The sequence below is a fragment of the Balaenoptera ricei genome, chromosome 20 (assembly GCF_028023285.1).
Source record: "Balaenoptera ricei isolate mBalRic1 chromosome 20, mBalRic1.hap2, whole genome shotgun sequence".
Classification (NCBI taxonomy): domain Eukaryota; kingdom Metazoa; phylum Chordata; class Mammalia; order Artiodactyla; family Balaenopteridae; genus Balaenoptera; species Balaenoptera ricei.
The window spans coordinates 48,655,923-48,672,598 of NC_082658.1; the positions used below are offsets into that span (position 1 = coordinate 48,655,923).

At 53.9% G+C, this 16,676-nt stretch overlaps 3 protein-coding genes across 5 annotated transcripts in view; 2 read left to right on the forward strand and 1 right to left on the reverse strand.

Moving 5' to 3' along the window:
- Nucleotides 1-6,056, forward strand: part of TAOK1 (TAO kinase 1) — a 231,247-nt gene extending 225,191 nt beyond the window's left edge. Inside the window, exons 20-21 of one of the 2 annotated variants that reach the window (XR_009499757.1) lie at nt 2,934-3,034; nt 5,967-6,056. Coding sequence is in view for 1 of the 2 variants with exons in the window: in XM_059908931.1 (XP_059764914.1) it covers nt 2,934-2,978 (45 nt within the window). In the remaining variant the exon portion in view is untranslated. Of the gene's footprint in view, nt 1-2,933; nt 3,040-5,966 lie in introns of those variants that run through there. The other variant, XM_059908931.1, reaches the window with a different exon arrangement.
- ABHD15 (abhydrolase domain containing 15) lies at nt 4,952-9,373 on the reverse strand. Its single transcript, XM_059908933.1, has 2 exons — nt 8,493-9,373; nt 4,952-6,450 (listed from the first exon to the last, which is right to left on the reverse strand). Exons 1-2 carry the CDS (start codon nt 9,371-9,373, stop codon nt 5,925-5,927), a joined length of 1,407 nt encoding a protein of 468 aa, XP_059764916.1. The 3' UTR covers nt 4,952-5,924.
- A 1,998-nt stretch (nt 9,374-11,371) lies between these two features.
- TP53I13 (tumor protein p53 inducible protein 13) lies at nt 11,372-15,286 on the forward strand. 2 transcript variants are annotated; one of them, XM_059907237.1, is made up of 7 exons: nt 11,372-11,516; nt 11,709-11,777; nt 12,012-12,053; nt 13,698-13,826; nt 13,963-14,163; nt 14,274-14,829; nt 14,916-15,286. In XM_059907237.1, exons 1-7 carry the CDS (start codon nt 11,445-11,447, stop codon nt 15,026-15,028), a joined length of 1,182 nt encoding a protein of 393 aa, XP_059763220.1. In that variant the 5' UTR covers nt 11,372-11,444; the 3' UTR covers nt 15,029-15,286. The 2 variants fall into 2 exon arrangements, with proteins under 2 accessions (XP_059763220.1, XP_059763221.1); XM_059907238.1 differs by lacking the exon at nt 13,963-14,163.
- The last annotated feature ends 1,390 nt before the right edge of the window (nt 15,287-16,676 follow it).

A 16,676-nucleotide genomic window follows, 5' to 3' on the forward strand; every position in this document is an offset into this window, starting at 1 on the left:
TTAATTAGCATTTATGTAGTGTTTAATTTGCCTGGGTCAAACAACTACGTGGCAGAGCCAAGATTTGATTCCAGGTGTTCTATCTCCAGCATTTCCCAACATCCCACCTTAAATTTGGTTGAGCTAAAAGGGGGTTTAAAAAACAAGATATCTTTCTGCTTTATCCCCACAATTGAGCTGTTCAAACTACAGTGGAAGGAGAGTTAGGTGCTTCTACCATGTCAGCAACCCAAAACAAATGCTGTCATTGACTAAACACATCAAAGATGCTCTGAGTTATGCTTAGGGTTTAAAGCCTATCCTACCTGACTATAAAAGAAATTTTTTTTTTATAGAAGAAATTTTAACATAAATTAAAAAATCACCACAGTGGTTGGCTAGCTCCACAGCCCCAGGGTTATGTTAGTGCTATCAGTGATGCCAGCTGCCAAACCAGGGTTTTCCTATATATGTACTAGGCAATTAGTGACTTTAATTATACTTTCAGATACTTGTTCTTACGGATAAGAGGGAGACAAGGCTGCTGAGGGTGTCGTTTATTGCAGGCTATGTAGTAAACAACTTTAGGGGTGCCGTTTATAGATTCATGTTGGCTCCGCCACAAGAGTTGTGCAGCAGCTCTGAAGACAAATTCTTTCTCCTTTTGTTAACGTCCTTTACATTATGGAGTTCAAAGTGAGCATTATTTGCTGTCATCTCAGCCAGTGATTGACTAGGAAAAGGCAAAGTATGGCATAAAGACCAGTGGTTTGGGTTCTGGTCTTTAGCCCCATCACTACTAACTGAGATCTTAAAAGTCACATCCTTTCTGACCATCACTTACAAGAAACAGGAAAGCAGATGGTTTTTGGCTGGAACAAATGAACCAGTGTATAACCTATTAGCCATAACATGGTTATCAGAGAGAGAGAGCATGTGTGTGTGTGTGTTTGGGAAGAGGGTGGGGAGAGTTTGTCCTCAATTGGGCAAGCCAGCACCCAGTTTGTAAGCCTCAAAGGTGCTGCTCTTCCAGGCCCTTCCCAACTTTGCAGTGGAATTAATAACTGGAAATCCTTGGCCTTACAAGAATTAGAATATAGACTCTGATCTGAAAGCAGATGCCACCTCATTATAGAGGTCTTTGAGCTCTGGTTGAGGAATTAAATGGGCTTGAAGAATGGGATCCATCTGCTTTTACTATTTCATTATAGCCTAACAGACCTTAATTAAGGCCTATTCACAGTCTCAGTCTTTTCATATGGAACAACTCATAACTTGCCCAAAGTCATATGAGTCACAAATGAAGTAGAAACTAGAACCCACACCTCCAAACTATTTCAGTGCTCTATCCAACACACAAATTACTAATTGCCCACTGGAAAATATCTCTATGTAGGTACCACTGATGATCAGGGAATTTTGAGCCTGCTGGGAAATTATTAGCCCAGAGCAGGAGGGCTGGTTGTTGATTAAACAGAGGTTCTGCTGGTTAGTGTTAGGGGACACAAACCTAGATCTATAGAAGTGAAGCAACAACCAGCAAATGGAGAATGTGCAGTGAGGCTCCGTTAACTCTACAGGTAGGTAAGCACAGCTCAGTACATAGAGGACTTAAGAAGACAAACAGCACATTTGTTTGTGGAGATTTAAAAAAGAATGACATTCCATTGTTGCAGGGAGACTGCAATTTATTATTCAGAGGCAAACAAGCTGAGAGGATTTTTTCTTCAGTCTCACTGGTGATAGACACTAGAGCAAGATACCTTATTACACAGGAAGGCTGGAGGAGCCAGAGACATTTGTTTTTTAAGTGTTAATATCTTTTATTGTTTGTTTTAATGAAATTCTACTTTTCCTCTAAACTTTTAGCTCTTCCTGGATACTTCAGAGCATAATTATTAGATGTCTTAAAACATCCTCTGGTCTCTTTGGTAGGGTTATTTTCATTAAAATCTTTATGTCATATCCCAACTCCCAGAATTTGGATCAGGTCTGTGATCTGATCCTCAAGCCCATAAACCAACCAGAAGTCGTTACAACTGAGCTCGTTAGCATTATTTCCAGTCACCAACTCTCGGATGAGAAGAGACCTTATATCTAATGTAGGCCACCCTTATTTCTCAGCACATGTCCCCTCCATGATACGTGCCTAGGAGCAGTCTAGCTTGTGTATACCACCAATGATGTGGGACCTGCTGCTTCCTAAGGCATTCATTCCATCCCTGGGCACTCAGACACTCCCTAGGTATAGCTTCTTAATCTTAACTCTACAAACTGTCATAACTAGTGAAAACAGTTTCTGATGCCATCTTTTGTGGCTTGGCTGTAGGATCATTGGTATCATTGGTATCATTGAATCATTGGTATCATTGGCAAGTTCTGCCAATGTGGCCAAGTATATCTGCCTGTTTAATCAGGGAGGGAACTTTATACTAAAGTTCATTTCTAAAGGAAGAAACCATGGCATTACTAAGGGTGACTGACTGACAAAGGATCCTGCGGTCTGGGTGGAAGATGAGTACAGAGGAACTTCTGACTCTGGGGTGGTTTTGAGGTTATATATATAAAGCTAAGATGACACTTCCTGTGTCAAGACCTCTTTTCTAACAGTACTCAAGTCTTAGCAAGGATATCTTCACTCAAAACAGAGATGACATCTCAAAATGAGGATTCGGTGCTATGTTTTTTTATTATTGTCATCTCTGGCCAAGCCACCTTGGAAACCTATGCATAAATACATAAAATACTAAATCTTTAAGAGAATTAAGTTATAGCTTAGCACAGTCTTTGGTATCAGAGGTCAGAACTTAGTAGGACTCAAGGAAACCTTGAGAAGCAGTTGTCTGCTTCCTGCATTCTGATCCAGTGGGTGGAGACAGATAACTCAGGTCTGAGATTATGCCTCCTTTATTGTAATTGGGTTGTGTTTTCTTCTCCCCCTTTACCATTTGAAGGTGTTTATAAATAATGAAGAGACCAAAAGGGAGGCAAGCAAGTGAATGAGACCTGAGAGGATTGCCAAAGACTTGCTACCTGGAAAACTACCAACTCAGTGGTACTTCTTTGGGTTTTGTTTGTTTTGTTGTTTGTTTCTTGCTTCCCCAAACTCATAATTTGTCACTTTGGTTTTTTTTAAATTTTATTTATTTATTTTTGGCTGTGTTGGGTCTTCGTTTCTGTGCGAGGGCTTTCTCTAGTTGTGGCAAGCGGGGGCCACTCTTCATCGCGGTGCGCGGGCCTCTCACTATCGCGGCCTCTCTTGTTTCGGAGCACAGGCTCCAGACGCGCAGGCTCAGTAGTTGTGGCTCACAGGCCTAATTGCTCCATGGCACGTGGGATCTTCCCAGACCAGGGCTCGAACCCATGTCCCCTGCATTAGCAGGCAGACTCCCAACCACTGCACCACCAGGGAAGCCCTGTCACTTTGTTTTTAGGGCCATGCATTCTCTCAGAATGTGTGCCTGGGGTTCCTCCATCTGGTTTCATATAATTAGCTATTAACCAAAGCAGAGCCAATTTGGGTGATTCCTTCGTCGTTAGACTGAAGGACAGGGTCGCCCAAACCTGCTTGAACAGGAACTACGCTTTCTTGGCAAAAATGGCTTGAAAAGCAGTGATGTCACCAAATGGTAATGAGAAGATGAGAGAGAGGTAGCTTCCTGAGAATGGCTATGAGTACCTCTGGCACAGGGGCATGGAGGAGAAATACTTTAGGGTTTAGGTCATTAGGGCTGTGGATCCAAGGGGATCCAAGGGACAAGGGCTGTTCTGCTGTTCACAGAGCTTTAAGACTATAACTGGAAAAAAAAAAATATATATATATATATATATATATATATATATCCTCCCCCACCCCACCCCACCCCACAAGCCGGCTTTCCTGTAAAAAAGGAACCATGATTTCTCCAAAACCTATTATCTTAACCAGAGTCCCATGGTATCTGGGCTAGAGAAACAATCTGGATTTTAGCCCTTAGGGGCCCTTTAATCCTGGGGAGTGAGGGTGGGGGGTGGTTAAAAACCACTGGACTGCTCCCCATTTTGCAGTGAGTTCTGAATGATTATAAGGTCCTGCATATGGGACTGCAAGACCTAATAAACTGAAATCCCCACTGTACCAGATGCTGGGGGAGGGGGCTGGCCAGATGTCAGTAATTCTTCTTTGCCAAGCCTTATACCAAGGCGTTAACCAGAAGTACAACAGCTTCTTTAGGGTTCACTTCCTTATTATCTCTCCTGCTCAGAAATGGTGAGAGAATGTTAGATGAGGAACACAGAGGAGGAGGAACAAGAAGTGGGGAAGGAGGGAGGGAATTTTTTCATGACAGGATAATGTGCCTTAGACAATTGAATGTTGTCTGCATTTCAGTTTAGATTCTTGGATAGTTCAGAGTTTCTTCTTATTTGATCCAGAGGAACAAGGATGGGCTAAAATTATCCAAACCTAAAATCATGGCCCCAGAAATTCCTCATACCAAGCCTTAGGATATGGCTTTTGGTAAACATCTCTCCTTCTTCAAATTGCTTTGCTATTTGTGAGGCCAGTATGGAGCTTCCTGTCAAAACAGGTGCCTTCTTTCTTGATGACCAATTAAAACTTCAGGGCAAAGCTTTTCTGGGAGGAACTGGATGTCCTATTGTATTGCTTAATGGCCTAATCCAAACCAAGGTGTGGGTCAATCTGTACAATGCCTTATTTTACTCTGATCTTAAGCATTAGTCCTCATAAAACCAAAGAGCCTATCAGTCACTGAGTGGTCAGATCCAGGAGGAAGCTTTTCCTGCATCTACATGGATGGCCTTTTGAATAACTGAGCAGAAAAAGCATGGTAATGTGAAATATTCATAAATCACTGAGTCAGCTCTAGCCAATCTCTTGGAAATTTTGTTTGCTTTCTCTGGTCCCAGATGTCCCTCCAGGGTCTGGAGAGGGAAAGGCTAGTAGTAGTGTCAGAAAAGAGGGCAACTAACCAAAAAAACACCTAAGATATGAGGTTTATACTTTTACCACTTAGAGAAAGCCCACATCTCAGGAGAAAAACACCTCTCGCTAGAACTCTCTGGAGTAATCCCCCGAAATGGTACTGGAGGGAGCAGCTAGAATGTCTGAGACCCTGGCTCCTTGAGCCATGGCCAAGCAGACCCTGCGAGGATTTCCTCTTCCTAAAATCATCCTTGGGATCTCTCTAGTGAGTCTTGAGGTCCTAGGCTGAAGCCCCAGATCAGCCCCACTCCCAGTCAGGACTTGCAGAACTCAACCAAAAGACTGGCCCTTGGTGTTCCAGACGCAGGCGTTCACGCTTTCTAGCTGGTTGCCCTCCCCAACCCAGTCTCAGCACAGCACTTACTGCCTATGGGCCTATCTCACACTCAACGCAAGACGCGTTGGCTCTGTGAGCCGCTTCCACGTCTGTCACCACGTGAAGTCAGCAGAGCGCCACAGCCGCAGAAAAAAACGAGGGAAGTGGCATCGAGACACAAACATCCTGTCCTCCCTACATCAAGTGGCTCCAGCTTGAGAACCAGCGTCACAGAGCTGATTATTTATGTGGCACAGACCTGCCCAATGGCTCACAAAACTCATCTCCTCTGTATCTTTGCTGTGAGCGAGCATTTTCTCTTGAGTCCAGGGACATACATGGAGATATTCTTTGGCTTATGAAGTCGGTGACAGGGGACAGTGACGGGGAATGCCCAGCTGCTGAACCAGGATGAGTTGGCATCTGTAGAGCAGGGCCTGGGCAGGAGTTCTGCTCAGGGGCAAATGAATGCTAGCTTGCTGGAAGTTCCATCTCTTTCCACAGACCAGTTTAAGAGAGAAGGGGCTGAATCAGGGGCAAAGAGCTGAAGCTGCCTGTCCCATTCAGTCCTCACTGCCTTTTCAGGACTCAGCCGTGCCCAGCTCTGTTCTTCCTCGCAGGGCTGGCGGGTTCTTGGGTCAGGTCTCACCTTGTATACGATCTCTTCCAGCTAAAGATCTCTTCCAGGTTGGAAGAGGGAGAGACCTCCCGCTTTGGCAGGGTTCCCCAGCGACGCCGGCCCCCTAGGAATGAAGCTCGGCGCCTGCTCAGCCCTTTCATCCTCTCTTCCGTTCGGAAGAACTCAGTCAAGGCCCGGAAGTACTCCAAGATGACCTCGTGGCTCCAGGCTGGCAAGGGCTCCTGGCGCAGGAAGCCACAGTGGCCTCCGTGACGGCTGAGCAGGAGGAAGAAGTAGGGGTTGCTGTGAAAGAGTTCAGTTGGCAGAAAGTGGTTTGGGGGCCCGCACACAGGATCATCGGCACTACAGATGCATAGCACAGGTACGGCTGCCTCATCCACATCCCGGAGGGGGTCGTTGTGGTCCCAGTAGGTGTCCCAGCTGATGGGGAAGCTCTTGGTGTGGCAGAAGAGGGTCTCTTCAAACTCTCGCAGGGAGCGGCTCCTGAAAAGTTTTCCAGTATCCACTGTGTCCTCCAGGGCTGTGGCATACCTGGCAGAAAGAAGTTGAATGGGGAAGGAAGGAAAGAGAGGAAAGAACTGGAAAATAAATTGACAGCAGAAGTTACAGAGTGGCAGCCCACAGGCCAGATTCTGACCACAGAGGCTTTCTTTGGCCATATAATATATTTAAAAACTTCCATGTCATTGCCATCATTTAAAATCAGGAGATTTCACATAAAATGCAGCTATCTGGCTTCTCGAGGGAAATGGGGAGATCTGGCGACATGGGCTGGCATGGCAACAATCAGGGTATTTCCTCCCTCCTTCCTGTGTTACAGTTTCTACCAGGACAGTCATTCATGGCATTACCTCCCCAGCCCCGGGGCAGCATTTGACTTTACAGCTGCTGAGTTATTGCAACAGCTCTCCTCCAGACCTCATCTTCTGACCCTCTGTAGGCAACCTGCTATGAACTGTCACCTCCTGAACCTCTCTTGGAAGAACTCAGTGGCTTAGACTATCCAAACCAGCAAGTGACATCCCCCAACATTAACATTTTACTTTAAGTTGTATTAGTTTGTTTGCTTTTTTAAAAGATAATATGCTATCCAGCTGATGACAAATGAGTGTGTCCTTGATCAGTGGGGCAGGTATTCCTAGAGAGGGCTGAGTGGCGGAGGAAGTGACTGGGAGTGTAATTAATTGGGTGAGGTCCCAAATGGGAGCCTGAGAGCAACTGCTCTGGGAAAGAGGGACATCTTTGCTGTTTCCACTTCCCTGGAGAGGGCCTGGCACCCTGACCAGGAGGCCAGGATGGGCAGCTCAGTCCTTTATTTGGGTTAGTTCAGTCTTAGCCAGCTGAATTTGGATAGGTGTTTCCTGCAAACATTCAAAGAGGCTTGCCCCAAGTTGGCAATCCCAAAATTCCATTGGCAGGGCAGTTCCTAAAGGCCCAGGTTTCCTCTCCACTTCCCTTACCTTATCCTCCAGCTGGTGCCCAGGGTCAGCACTGAGGGTGGTCATTTGGGGATGGAAACCGGCAGTTAAGCCATGTGAGAGTACCTTGCCCCTGGACTGTTCCAGCGGCTCTGGGTTGCCATGGTAGCACATGGGCTGTTGCTGAGCTCAGGGTTGACCTTCTTAGAACAGGAGGCAAGATAGGGCAAGGAAAGAAAGAGAAATCACAATTGTCACCATGTATTGGTGCCATGCCCCTTACTTTCGTTATCTTATTTCATGCTTATAACCACCTTGGGAAGTGGTTATTATAAACTCCATTTAACTGAAGAGGGAAGTGAGGCTCAAAGGGGTTAGCTAACTTGCTGGAAATTCAGGATTTGAACCCAAGTGGGTCTGACCCCACATCCCAGGTCTTTCTGCCACACCACACTGCTGCCATCATGTCTTTGACCTCTTTCTTCCATCTCCTAGGAAAACAACAGTGTAAGCAGAGGCCTGGTTATTTGCTGTGGGAATGTCACTCAGGCCTTCTCAGTGGAAAATTCTCCCCTGTCACCCTGGTGGTAGATTCTTTTCTTTTTGGAGATTAAAAAAAAATGTTTAAATACTCTTAAAATTTTTGCATTAAATATTGAGTATATACCTGGGAATATGCAAAACATCTGTCAGGTCTAAAGAATTTTAATAAATCAAATACCACCAAATTTCTGCTTCCTGTCACCTCCAGGCTCAGAGGAAACATTCTGGACAGATAACCAGTCACAATTGCTTCCAGAGCCCTCTTTGCTGATTTGACAAGTTATGGACTAAGCGATGTACGTGTCAGGTGCTGCCTCTTGCGGCGGGTGGGGCAGGTGCTCAGGTTGCTAGGACACGGTGGGGCCGAGGTGAGGCCAGGGGGCCCCAGGTCAGGAGTCCCTGCTCTAGCTAATGATGCTGAGTCCGTCTGTGGCTTTTAAACCTGCTTCCCTGATTCTGTCCAGACTAGAGGGTTTGGACGCTTCAGGGAAGTATGTGAGGAGAACTTTGCCCAAATTGCTCTAAACCTGTTTGATTCAAAACCAGACAGAGCCGTTTCTCAGCCCCAAACCTCTATTCCCCCATTGCTCATCTGCAGCCTCTGTTACCCACCTGCTGAGGGCGATCTTCTGGTGGAGCAGAAAGCCCCGCTCGTAGGGCCAGGGCAGGCCGGCCTCAAACCACTCGCGGCAGCATAGCACCGGCGAGATGCAGGCTGCACCGGTCATGTAGCTGGAGGAGCCACACTCGCCCAGGTAGGACAGCAGCAGCGCCGAGCCCGAGCCCTCGCTCACCGCGAACAGCGGGGCTGCGGGGTGTCGGAAGCGGATGTAAGTGATGGCCTCTTTGAGATCAGACGGGTCCCCGAAAGGCTGCAGCCGGGGGCTGACCAGTGGGCAGCCGTGGTGGCCGCGACGGTGGAAGATGACCGGGTAGTAGCCGCGCTCCAGGGCCAGCAAGCAGAGGCCGAGCACGTTGCGGGTGAGGCGTCCCCAGGCATTGGGGATCACCAGCAGCACCGCCGGGAGGCCTCCGGCATTGGTGACCCGGCGGCCCCGGGCGCAAGGTCCCACGACCCAGTCCAGGGCCACCAGCCCGTCGTCCGCCAACTGCAGGTACTCCCGGGCCAGATCGGATCCCGGCCCCACCGGCAGCACGAAATGGCAGAGGGTCTGCAGGTGGGGCCCGGAGAGCCAGGAGCGCGGGCCCGGCTCCAGCGCTGTCGAGCGTCGCAAGGCGCGCAGCAGGCACTGGGCCAGCGCCGACGGCTTACAGATGAGCCTGCACCCGCCGGGCAGAGGCTCACGCCCGTCGCTGAACTGGTCCGCGGGGCCTGCGCCGTCCACCTCCTCCTCGTGGTCTTGGCCCTGCGCCCCCGGCAGGGTCCTCGCTCCGACGGCGCGCCTCCCGGGGCGCCGCAGCAGCGCGGCGAGCAGGCCAAGCAGGGCGAACGCGGCCAGGAGCAGGGCGAGGGCGGCGCCCCACGGCGGCATGGCGAGGCCGGAGAGCCCCCGGCGGGCAGCAGCGGCGGGGACGTCCCCTTGGCGAGCTCCCCGCTCTGGCCGCGGCTCCGCCGGGCCTCGGCGGCTGCCCAGGGCCCTCCCGCGGGGAGGGAGGGGGTGCACTCCGGATTGGCCGCGGCCCCGCAGAGGCAGCCAGTTCGGTCCAGGCTCCCCTCACCCGCCCCCTACTCCCGCCCACGGCCCTTTGTACAGTGATTGCGACAAGCAGGAGCACGAGGTGAAAGGAGCGGAGGCCACGGGGAGGGAGCGAGGACGCGCCGGCGAGGCGGAAGGGAGTGGGGAGGGCAACAAGCCGAGGAGTGGGGTGTGGGGGGCGGAGAAGTGGGGAGACTTGGAGACCGAGGCTTGGGGGACGGGGATGAGTCTCAGAATCTTCTGCCCCCGCCCCTCCGTCCCGCGTGGTGTGTAGGGTGTGCAGCTACCTGGGAGACCTGCGTCGCTGCGCCCTCAGGGGCCGCTGTTGAGAGGTAGCAAAAGGGAGAAGTGAATAAACCGCAGCTCCCGGCGCAGGCTCCTGGGCTTCCGCGGGGTGGCCGCAGTGCAGCCGGAGCCACCACCCGCACCTCCGTCGCCGGGCTCGGCTGTGCTCTCTGACCTCGGTGTTTGTCTCGGCCCCGCGGGCACCCGCAACTGCGCAATAACCCGGCCGGGCGGGGGTCCGGCTCAGGGCCAGCGAGGGCCAGGGCCGGCGTCGTGTCCCGACCGCGGGTTCGCAGCGGGAGGCTGGAGTGCCGGGGAATGCTCGTTCCCTTGCCTGCATTAGTGCGCTGTGCCGATCCGCCCGGGAGCGTGGGGCTCCCCTGGAACCTGGCTTCAGGTAGAGGAAATCCTCAACACCGCTCCCCAGGAAGGACTTCCCAAAAGAAACAGCCCCAAACCTCCGAGAATAAGCTGGAGGAAAAGACGCACTCAGGTGCCCTTGGAGGGGGATGCCTATCACCCCGCGACCCGGCCGTGGCAGGGGATAGATGGCAGTCCCTTCATCAGCTCAATAACTGGCAATTACCGGGGAATGGGGGAAGGGTAAGAAATACCCCTTGCAAGTCACAGCTATGTGGGAGACGGTCTTGCTCTATTTCAAAGTTTTGGGCTGGGCATTTCAACTCTCACCCTCCACCCACTTTCCCGTCTTTCCTCAAAATCCTGAGCCGGGCCAAGGAGAAGGGCACCGGGGAGAGGGCGGCAGAGCGGGCACCCGCTGCAGGTGACGTCTGGCCAGCGCTCCCTGCTGGGGGCGAGGCCTGTGACTCCACCTCACGGTGACCAAAGTCTCCTTGGGCATCTGCTGGTCCCCGCTGGGCTAATTACGAAAGCGGAGGAGGACGTGGGCAAGAAAGCAGCCCCCAGCCCGACTCCAGCTTCCTGGGACTTCTGGGTCTGGGGAACGTGGAGGCCTGAGACCCTCGGAGACTCCTCCGGGTTCGGGCGCTATTTGCGAGGGCAAGAGTGGGATGGCATGAAGGTGTAGCTCTAGAGTGGGGACCCTCTTCCTTCTGCAGCTCGGACTTCAGGCTTCTGTCCCTCTTCTAGATGCAGGTCACACTGATAAGTCTGAAGCGGGTTTGCCGAAGGAGCGGACCCGTCTCCCCTCCTGGGCCACCCAGTTCACAGTGGAATACCAATTCCCGCCCTCCTCCCCGCTCCAAGATTCCACCCAGGAGCTGCAGCTGCGCCCGGCAGGCCGCGGAGACCCGCTGAGACGAGTGCCCGGGCGAAGGAGGTGGTCCCGCCTGCCTCGGTGTGCGGCGCGTAGAAGACCGGCTTCCGAACTTTTCCGCCTTGGGGTTGAGGACGCTTGCGCGCACTGTCCCGGGCTGTGGGCGGGCACTGGGGCGGGGCGGGGACCCGGCGGGAGTGGGCCGGAGCTGCGGGGGCGGGGCGAGGCGAGGCGAGGGGCGCGCGGTCTGGGGTCGGGGCGGGACGGCGCGCGCGAGCCCGGGGTCTACGTGGGCACGCGGGCGGCGTGGGTGCGCGGGGGCAGGGCCAGGCGGCGCGCGCTCCCTGGCTTGCTGGGCTGCGGGCAGTGCTGGGGCGGGCCGGGATGGCGCCTCCTCCGCCTCCGCCCCAACTGTTGCTCCTGGCGGCCCTGGCGGGGCTCCTGGGTCCCAGTGAGGTAAGGCGACCCGCTCCCGAGAAGCCTTCGGCCCGGGATCTCAAAGCGCTTTGCCAAAAGTTCGTGCTGGAAGGAGTGGCGCGCGGAGAGGAGACTAGGAGTTCTCCCCTTGGAGGGCTGGGCCTGGGAGGGAGAGGGCAGAGCCCGCGCCGAGGCCAAACGCCCCAGCTCTTCTGCGCCTTGAACCCACAGGTGGTGGCTGAGCCGGCTGAGGAGGCGGGAGCCCGTTGTCCCGAGGGCCTGTGGCCTCTGCCCCCACAGGTGGGTGCCTGGAGGGCGGTGGGAGAGAGGAGTGTGAAGGGGCAGCCCAGTCCCGCCCTGGCCTCGCGGCACCCTCCACAGCCACCCTCTGAGCACCTCTGCCGGTTCCTCCGGCCCTCAAGTCACCAACGTCTCCATTCCAACGTAACGTCACGGGCCTGCTGTCCTCTCTCCACCCCCCACCCCCCCAGAGTCCCCCGGGGGCTCTAAGCTCTCTTCTCTCCCCCTGTATAGGTGTCGCCAAGAGTGACCTACACACGGGTGAGTCCACGGCAGGTAAGTACAAGCAGGAGGCATCCTCAGTGTCTGCACTGTAAACAGCGAGCTCCTCGCAGGCTTTCTCCACCTTTTCTGCTCACCAGCTCCATTCTTTATCACTCCCCCCAGTAAGAGGCAACGTTCTTAGTCCCCGGACAGTGAGCCACAGGCCTTGGTCCTCTGCAGTGCTTGTCAGGAATCCTGCTGAGTAGCTGGCTGTGTGGGCAGGAGGCTGCAAGGGAAACTCTGAGGGTAGTAGGAAAAAACAACCTGTGCTCCAGCTCTGCTGTGTGACTTTGGAAGTCTCCTGACTTCTCTGGGCCTCATTTTTCTGTAGGAGAGGTTATTAGTAACGTCCCTCCCCATGAGGAGTTAACAAATAGTGTGGGACAGCACTTTGGAAAATAGGAAGCTGTAAGGAGTGTGTGTACCTCAGGTTACCAACCAAACTGTGGGTTGACCTTGTGCGGCTGCCTATTTTCATTGCCAGTGGTTGGATAGCTTCTCTGTCCCTTTGGTTTTCCTTCTGAAATATCTTTTTTTTTGATCCTTGTAATAGCTCCAGGCCAAAAGAGCTCATGCCACCTACCTGATTCCTTTTCCCAAACAACCCTTTCATTCCACTGTTCAGAAACCAGTGGCTCCTTATTTCTCACCTTATCATGGCCATACTCCCCTGTCTAGTTTTTCAGGCTCTACCTCGTTAAGTAAACCTCGTCCAACCTCCCCACATCTTTGGTTCCTCTCGTCTTGTTGGTCTGCTCACCACACATATGAGTTCGAGGCTTATTCACACCGCTGTACTTTTTCACCTGCTTATTCCCCTCAACACCTGGCGTATCCTGACTTGAAGGGGGCAGCTCCCTGCCCTCCTGCCATCCATCCCCATCCATCTTCAAAGCCCAGCATAGGAGTCAGCTCTCTCTTGAGACCTTGCCTGATCATATCAGCCCTTATTTATTCATCACCTTCTCCAAATTTGTGTAATGCTTATTATCTATCTCTTGTAATTTAACAACTAATCACTTTGAGTTTTCTTAGTTTGCTCTTTCATTTGCGTTAGTTCTGTTCCCCTGAGTTTCCTTTGCATTCCCTGCAAGCGGAGTCCAGGAGTTCTCTTTTGGCATCTCCTACAGCATCTGGCACAAGTGCTGAGCGTCAGGTCAGCTCAATCAAAGAATAATTAATAATTGATGAAGTGTTTCCATCCTGAGATTGTGCACCTGCTGCCTTTGTGCCCTGTATTTGGATGCGTTGGGGAGATGAGATTGAATATATAGATGGGTCAATACATAGAAGAGCTGGTCTCTATTTGGGGAGTGCTTACAATCTAGACTGGGAACCTGTAGAGCCACCGTGGCAGGTCTAGAGAAATATAGCTAAAGAGTGTGGTCTGGGTCTGGCAGGGTTAACCACGCATGCTGTCACAGAAGTTGTGAGCTTTGAGGGGTGGCAGTGCGTGGAGAGGAGGGATGAAAGTAATGCTCAGAGGCAAGAGGGGGTGCACGCCAGTATCTAGGGCCCTTTGTCCTTTCCTGAGCCCTGAAGGTGGAAGGGTCATCTGGCCATCCTGGGAGTCCCTTTAAGTTGGCTCCCCAGGATGGGAGAACTTGGGATTCTTAGGGAGGGATTTGGCTTGATGTCTCCATGCCTTTCCTCCAGGCTGAGGATGTCAGCTTCCTCTACCATCCCTGTGCCCACCCCTGGCTGAAGCTCCAGTTTGCCTTCCTGGCCCACATTTGCGTGGCCCAGCCCTTACTGGCCCCTGACTCCAGCCTCACCCAGGATCGGGTAAGTGGTTGCTGAAAGGTGGTTGTCTGGCACTGGCAGAGGCTGCAGCCCCACGTGCAGGGCAAGGGGAATTCAGGGCCTCCTCTTGCTTGCTCCCCATCTTTGTCTTAGCTCTAACAGTTACCTCCTTTCATAGCCCCTGGTACTGGCAGCATGGGGGGTGGCACTGGAGATGGCATGGGTAGAGCCAGCCTGGGCTGCCCACTGGCTGAAGAGGAGGAGGCGGCGGAAGCAAAAGAAGGAGAAAGCATGGTTTCGCTCTGACAGTTTTTCTGGGCCCTATCCCTTGGTGCCAGCACCGGGCAGAGGGAGGCTGTGCCGGAGAGGGTGCGTGCAGGTGAGGGGTGCTGGCCGGGCTTGATGGTCTTTGGGTTGGTGGCCCAGGGTGGTGGTGTCATTGGGTAATCTGGGCAGGGAAAGGGTGACTGCTGTCTCTTCTCCTCTTAGGCCCCGGCTTTGGCCTTTACACTGCGGAGCTGGAGGCCCCCAGGCGTAGAGGTGGCATCTAGAGGGCCTACGCAGCTCTTTCCTAGTGGTGCCAAGAGGCGTGGACTGCGGGCTGCCCTTGGTCTCCAGCCCACCCCCTCAGCCCTGAGGTTCCGCTCTGTTTCCCCACGGAGCATGGAGGCCAAGCAGCCTATGTTGGGACCCCAGGGTGCAAGGGATAATGCCCCATCTGTGCCCACCGGCCCACTGCTGCTTGGGGGGCCTGGAAGCAATGTCAGTTCCAGGCTAGAGGCTCAGGTGCCCAAAGGGCAAAGCAGCCCAGGGGTCTGTGCCTGTCCAAGTCAGGCTTCCCCGGCCGCTCGGGCAGCAGCGCCTCCGCGGGCAGCCCGGGGCCCCACCCCGCGCACGGAGGAGGCCGCCTGGGCTGCCATGGCCCTGACCTTTCTGTTGGTGCTGCTCACCCTGGCCACGCTCTGCACGCGGCTGCACCGAAACTTCAGGCGTGGGGAGAGCATCTACTGGGAGCCCACAGTGGACAGCCAGGACACAGTGGCTGGTGAGAAGTTCCCCTCCTCACCTGCCCCGCCCCGCTCCCCTCCCCATGGCTTCCCTGCCCTTGACTGCTCCCCACCCTGCCCATAGCGGTGCTGAAGCGGAGGCTGCTGATGCCCCCTCGCCGGGTCAAGCGCTCCCGCCGGAGACCCCTCCTCCCACCCACGCCGGACGGCGGCCCGGATGGGGACAGCTCCGAGTGACCTGCCCCAGCCCTGCCACTGTGGCAGGTTTGGCTCCTCCTCCCGCCGGGAGGCTGCGACCTCCGCCACGTGGACCGCGCGCAGGGCCGCCCCCTGGTGGCCAGATGGCGCAGTCCTGCCTAAGCGCTGCAAAAGGGCTGGTCCTTAGTGTGTGGTTTGCTGGGAGGGATGGGGAGGGGGAGAGGGAGGAGAGAAAAAGGAGCTGTCTCAGCCTCCGTTGCAAAAACTCCGTTTTTCTTATTAAATTATTTTAGTAGAGCCTGGAGTTAAGCTTGTGCATCTGCCACACAGACAGACTCCCACCCAGGGCACTGTCCTAGGCCATTTAGGTCGCGTCTGAGGTAGGGGGTTTACAGTATCAAGTTGGGCACGTGCTGGCCTGTCTCCTCTTGCCCACCTGGCCTCAGACACTGGGGTTTAGTAGCGTGATAGACCCCTCCCACCACCAGGGGTGAGCAGGTGGTGGGGATGGTGGTGGTATTTACTGAAACATTGTTATTTCCAGGACTCCTCTAAGAGATGACAGGGGCTTCCCTTCCCTCAAGTACAGGGGCTGGAAGAGTCGTGGTCTTCACTTGCTTCCTACTTTTGCCAGGTTGGTCTTTCTCCGTTTCAGGTCTGCCACCTCCCCAATCCCTCCCACAGTTCCCTAAGCATCAGAAAGGGCACATGGTCACTTATTTATTTTTGATACAAATGTACATGACACACATCTTGACAGTCAGCCCACCACCACCACACAGGTAGAGCCTGGCCCCTGGGACAGAGGTGGGACGGGGAGAGGAGCTGGTGGGCGCTGCCATCTGCCTCTCAGCCTTCCCAGGCTGCAGCCCAGGCTCCAGGGACCCAGACACCGCAGGCACTGGCTTCTCAGAGGTTACAGGGAGGGGGCTCTCAGCTGAGTCAGGGACCCCGGGGAGCCAGCCCCAGGCTCAGGTGCTCAGTTCTCTGCCCCAGCCAGCACAATCCCCCTCCACAAGGGAGGGGAAGAGAGATGGAGCCAAGTGGTTTTCCTTTTACGTTCATAGAGAAAGGGTATGAGTGGGGGGAACAATGAGGGGAGGCAGAGGGCAGGACCCCAGCTGGTTACCCCGGCAGTCCCTGGCCCCAGGATGGGGGAGAGGGGCCAATGCCCAACACGGGTCCCACTGCTCTGGTCCCCTCACCCCTCACAAAACTCCCGATGGGCCAGGCCTCCGGAACGGCACTGCCGCCCCGCACACTCACACGCAGGCACGCAGGGACACTCAGTTACCACAACGTTAAAATTAAGGGGTGGGAGAGAGGAGAGAGAGAGAAAAAAGACTTTTCCAGTGTTTGTTTGCTGCTGGGGACCCCAGGAACACAGGTTGGGGCCTGTGCCCTAGGCTGGGGCCGTTTGGCATTGAAGGAGAGCAGCAGGGGGCTGGTGGCTACAGGGTGGGGACATCCACAGGTATTATGTACAAGGGGGGATGCCCCCGCTCAGCCCCCAATAGGGCTGGACTGGCTCATGGGGGTGGGGTGCATGTAAGGGAACCACCCCATTTGGAGTGTCCCCACCCGACCCTTTGCTGAGGGTGCCCCAGAGGGCAAGGGGCTGGGAGTGACACCTTGCAGGCCCCGGCACACTAGAGGGGGAGGGGATGCTATGTACAGGGAGAGGTGC

Bases quoted from the DNA above. Each gene is read 5' to 3' on its own strand.
- ABHD15 (XM_059908933.1), bottom strand. From the start codon at position 9,373: ATGCCGCCGTGGGGCGCCGCCCTCGCCCTGCTCCTGGCCGCGTTCGCC. The intron at 6,451-8,492 runs GTGGGTAACAGA...TCTTTCTGCCAG, and splicing joins CAGAAGATCGCCCTCAGCAG to GTATGCCACAGCCCTGGAGG.
- TP53I13 (XM_059907237.1), top strand. From the start codon at position 11,445: ATGGCGCCTCCTCCGCCTCCGCCCCAACTGTTGCTCCTGGCGGCCCTG. The intron at 11,778-12,011 runs GTGGGTGCCTGG...CCCCCTGTATAG, and splicing joins TGTGGCCTCTGCCCCCACAG to GTGTCGCCAAGAGTGACCTA. The intron at 14,830-14,915 runs GTGAGAAGTTCC...CCCTGCCCATAG, and splicing joins CAGCCAGGACACAGTGGCTG to CGGTGCTGAAGCGGAGGCTG.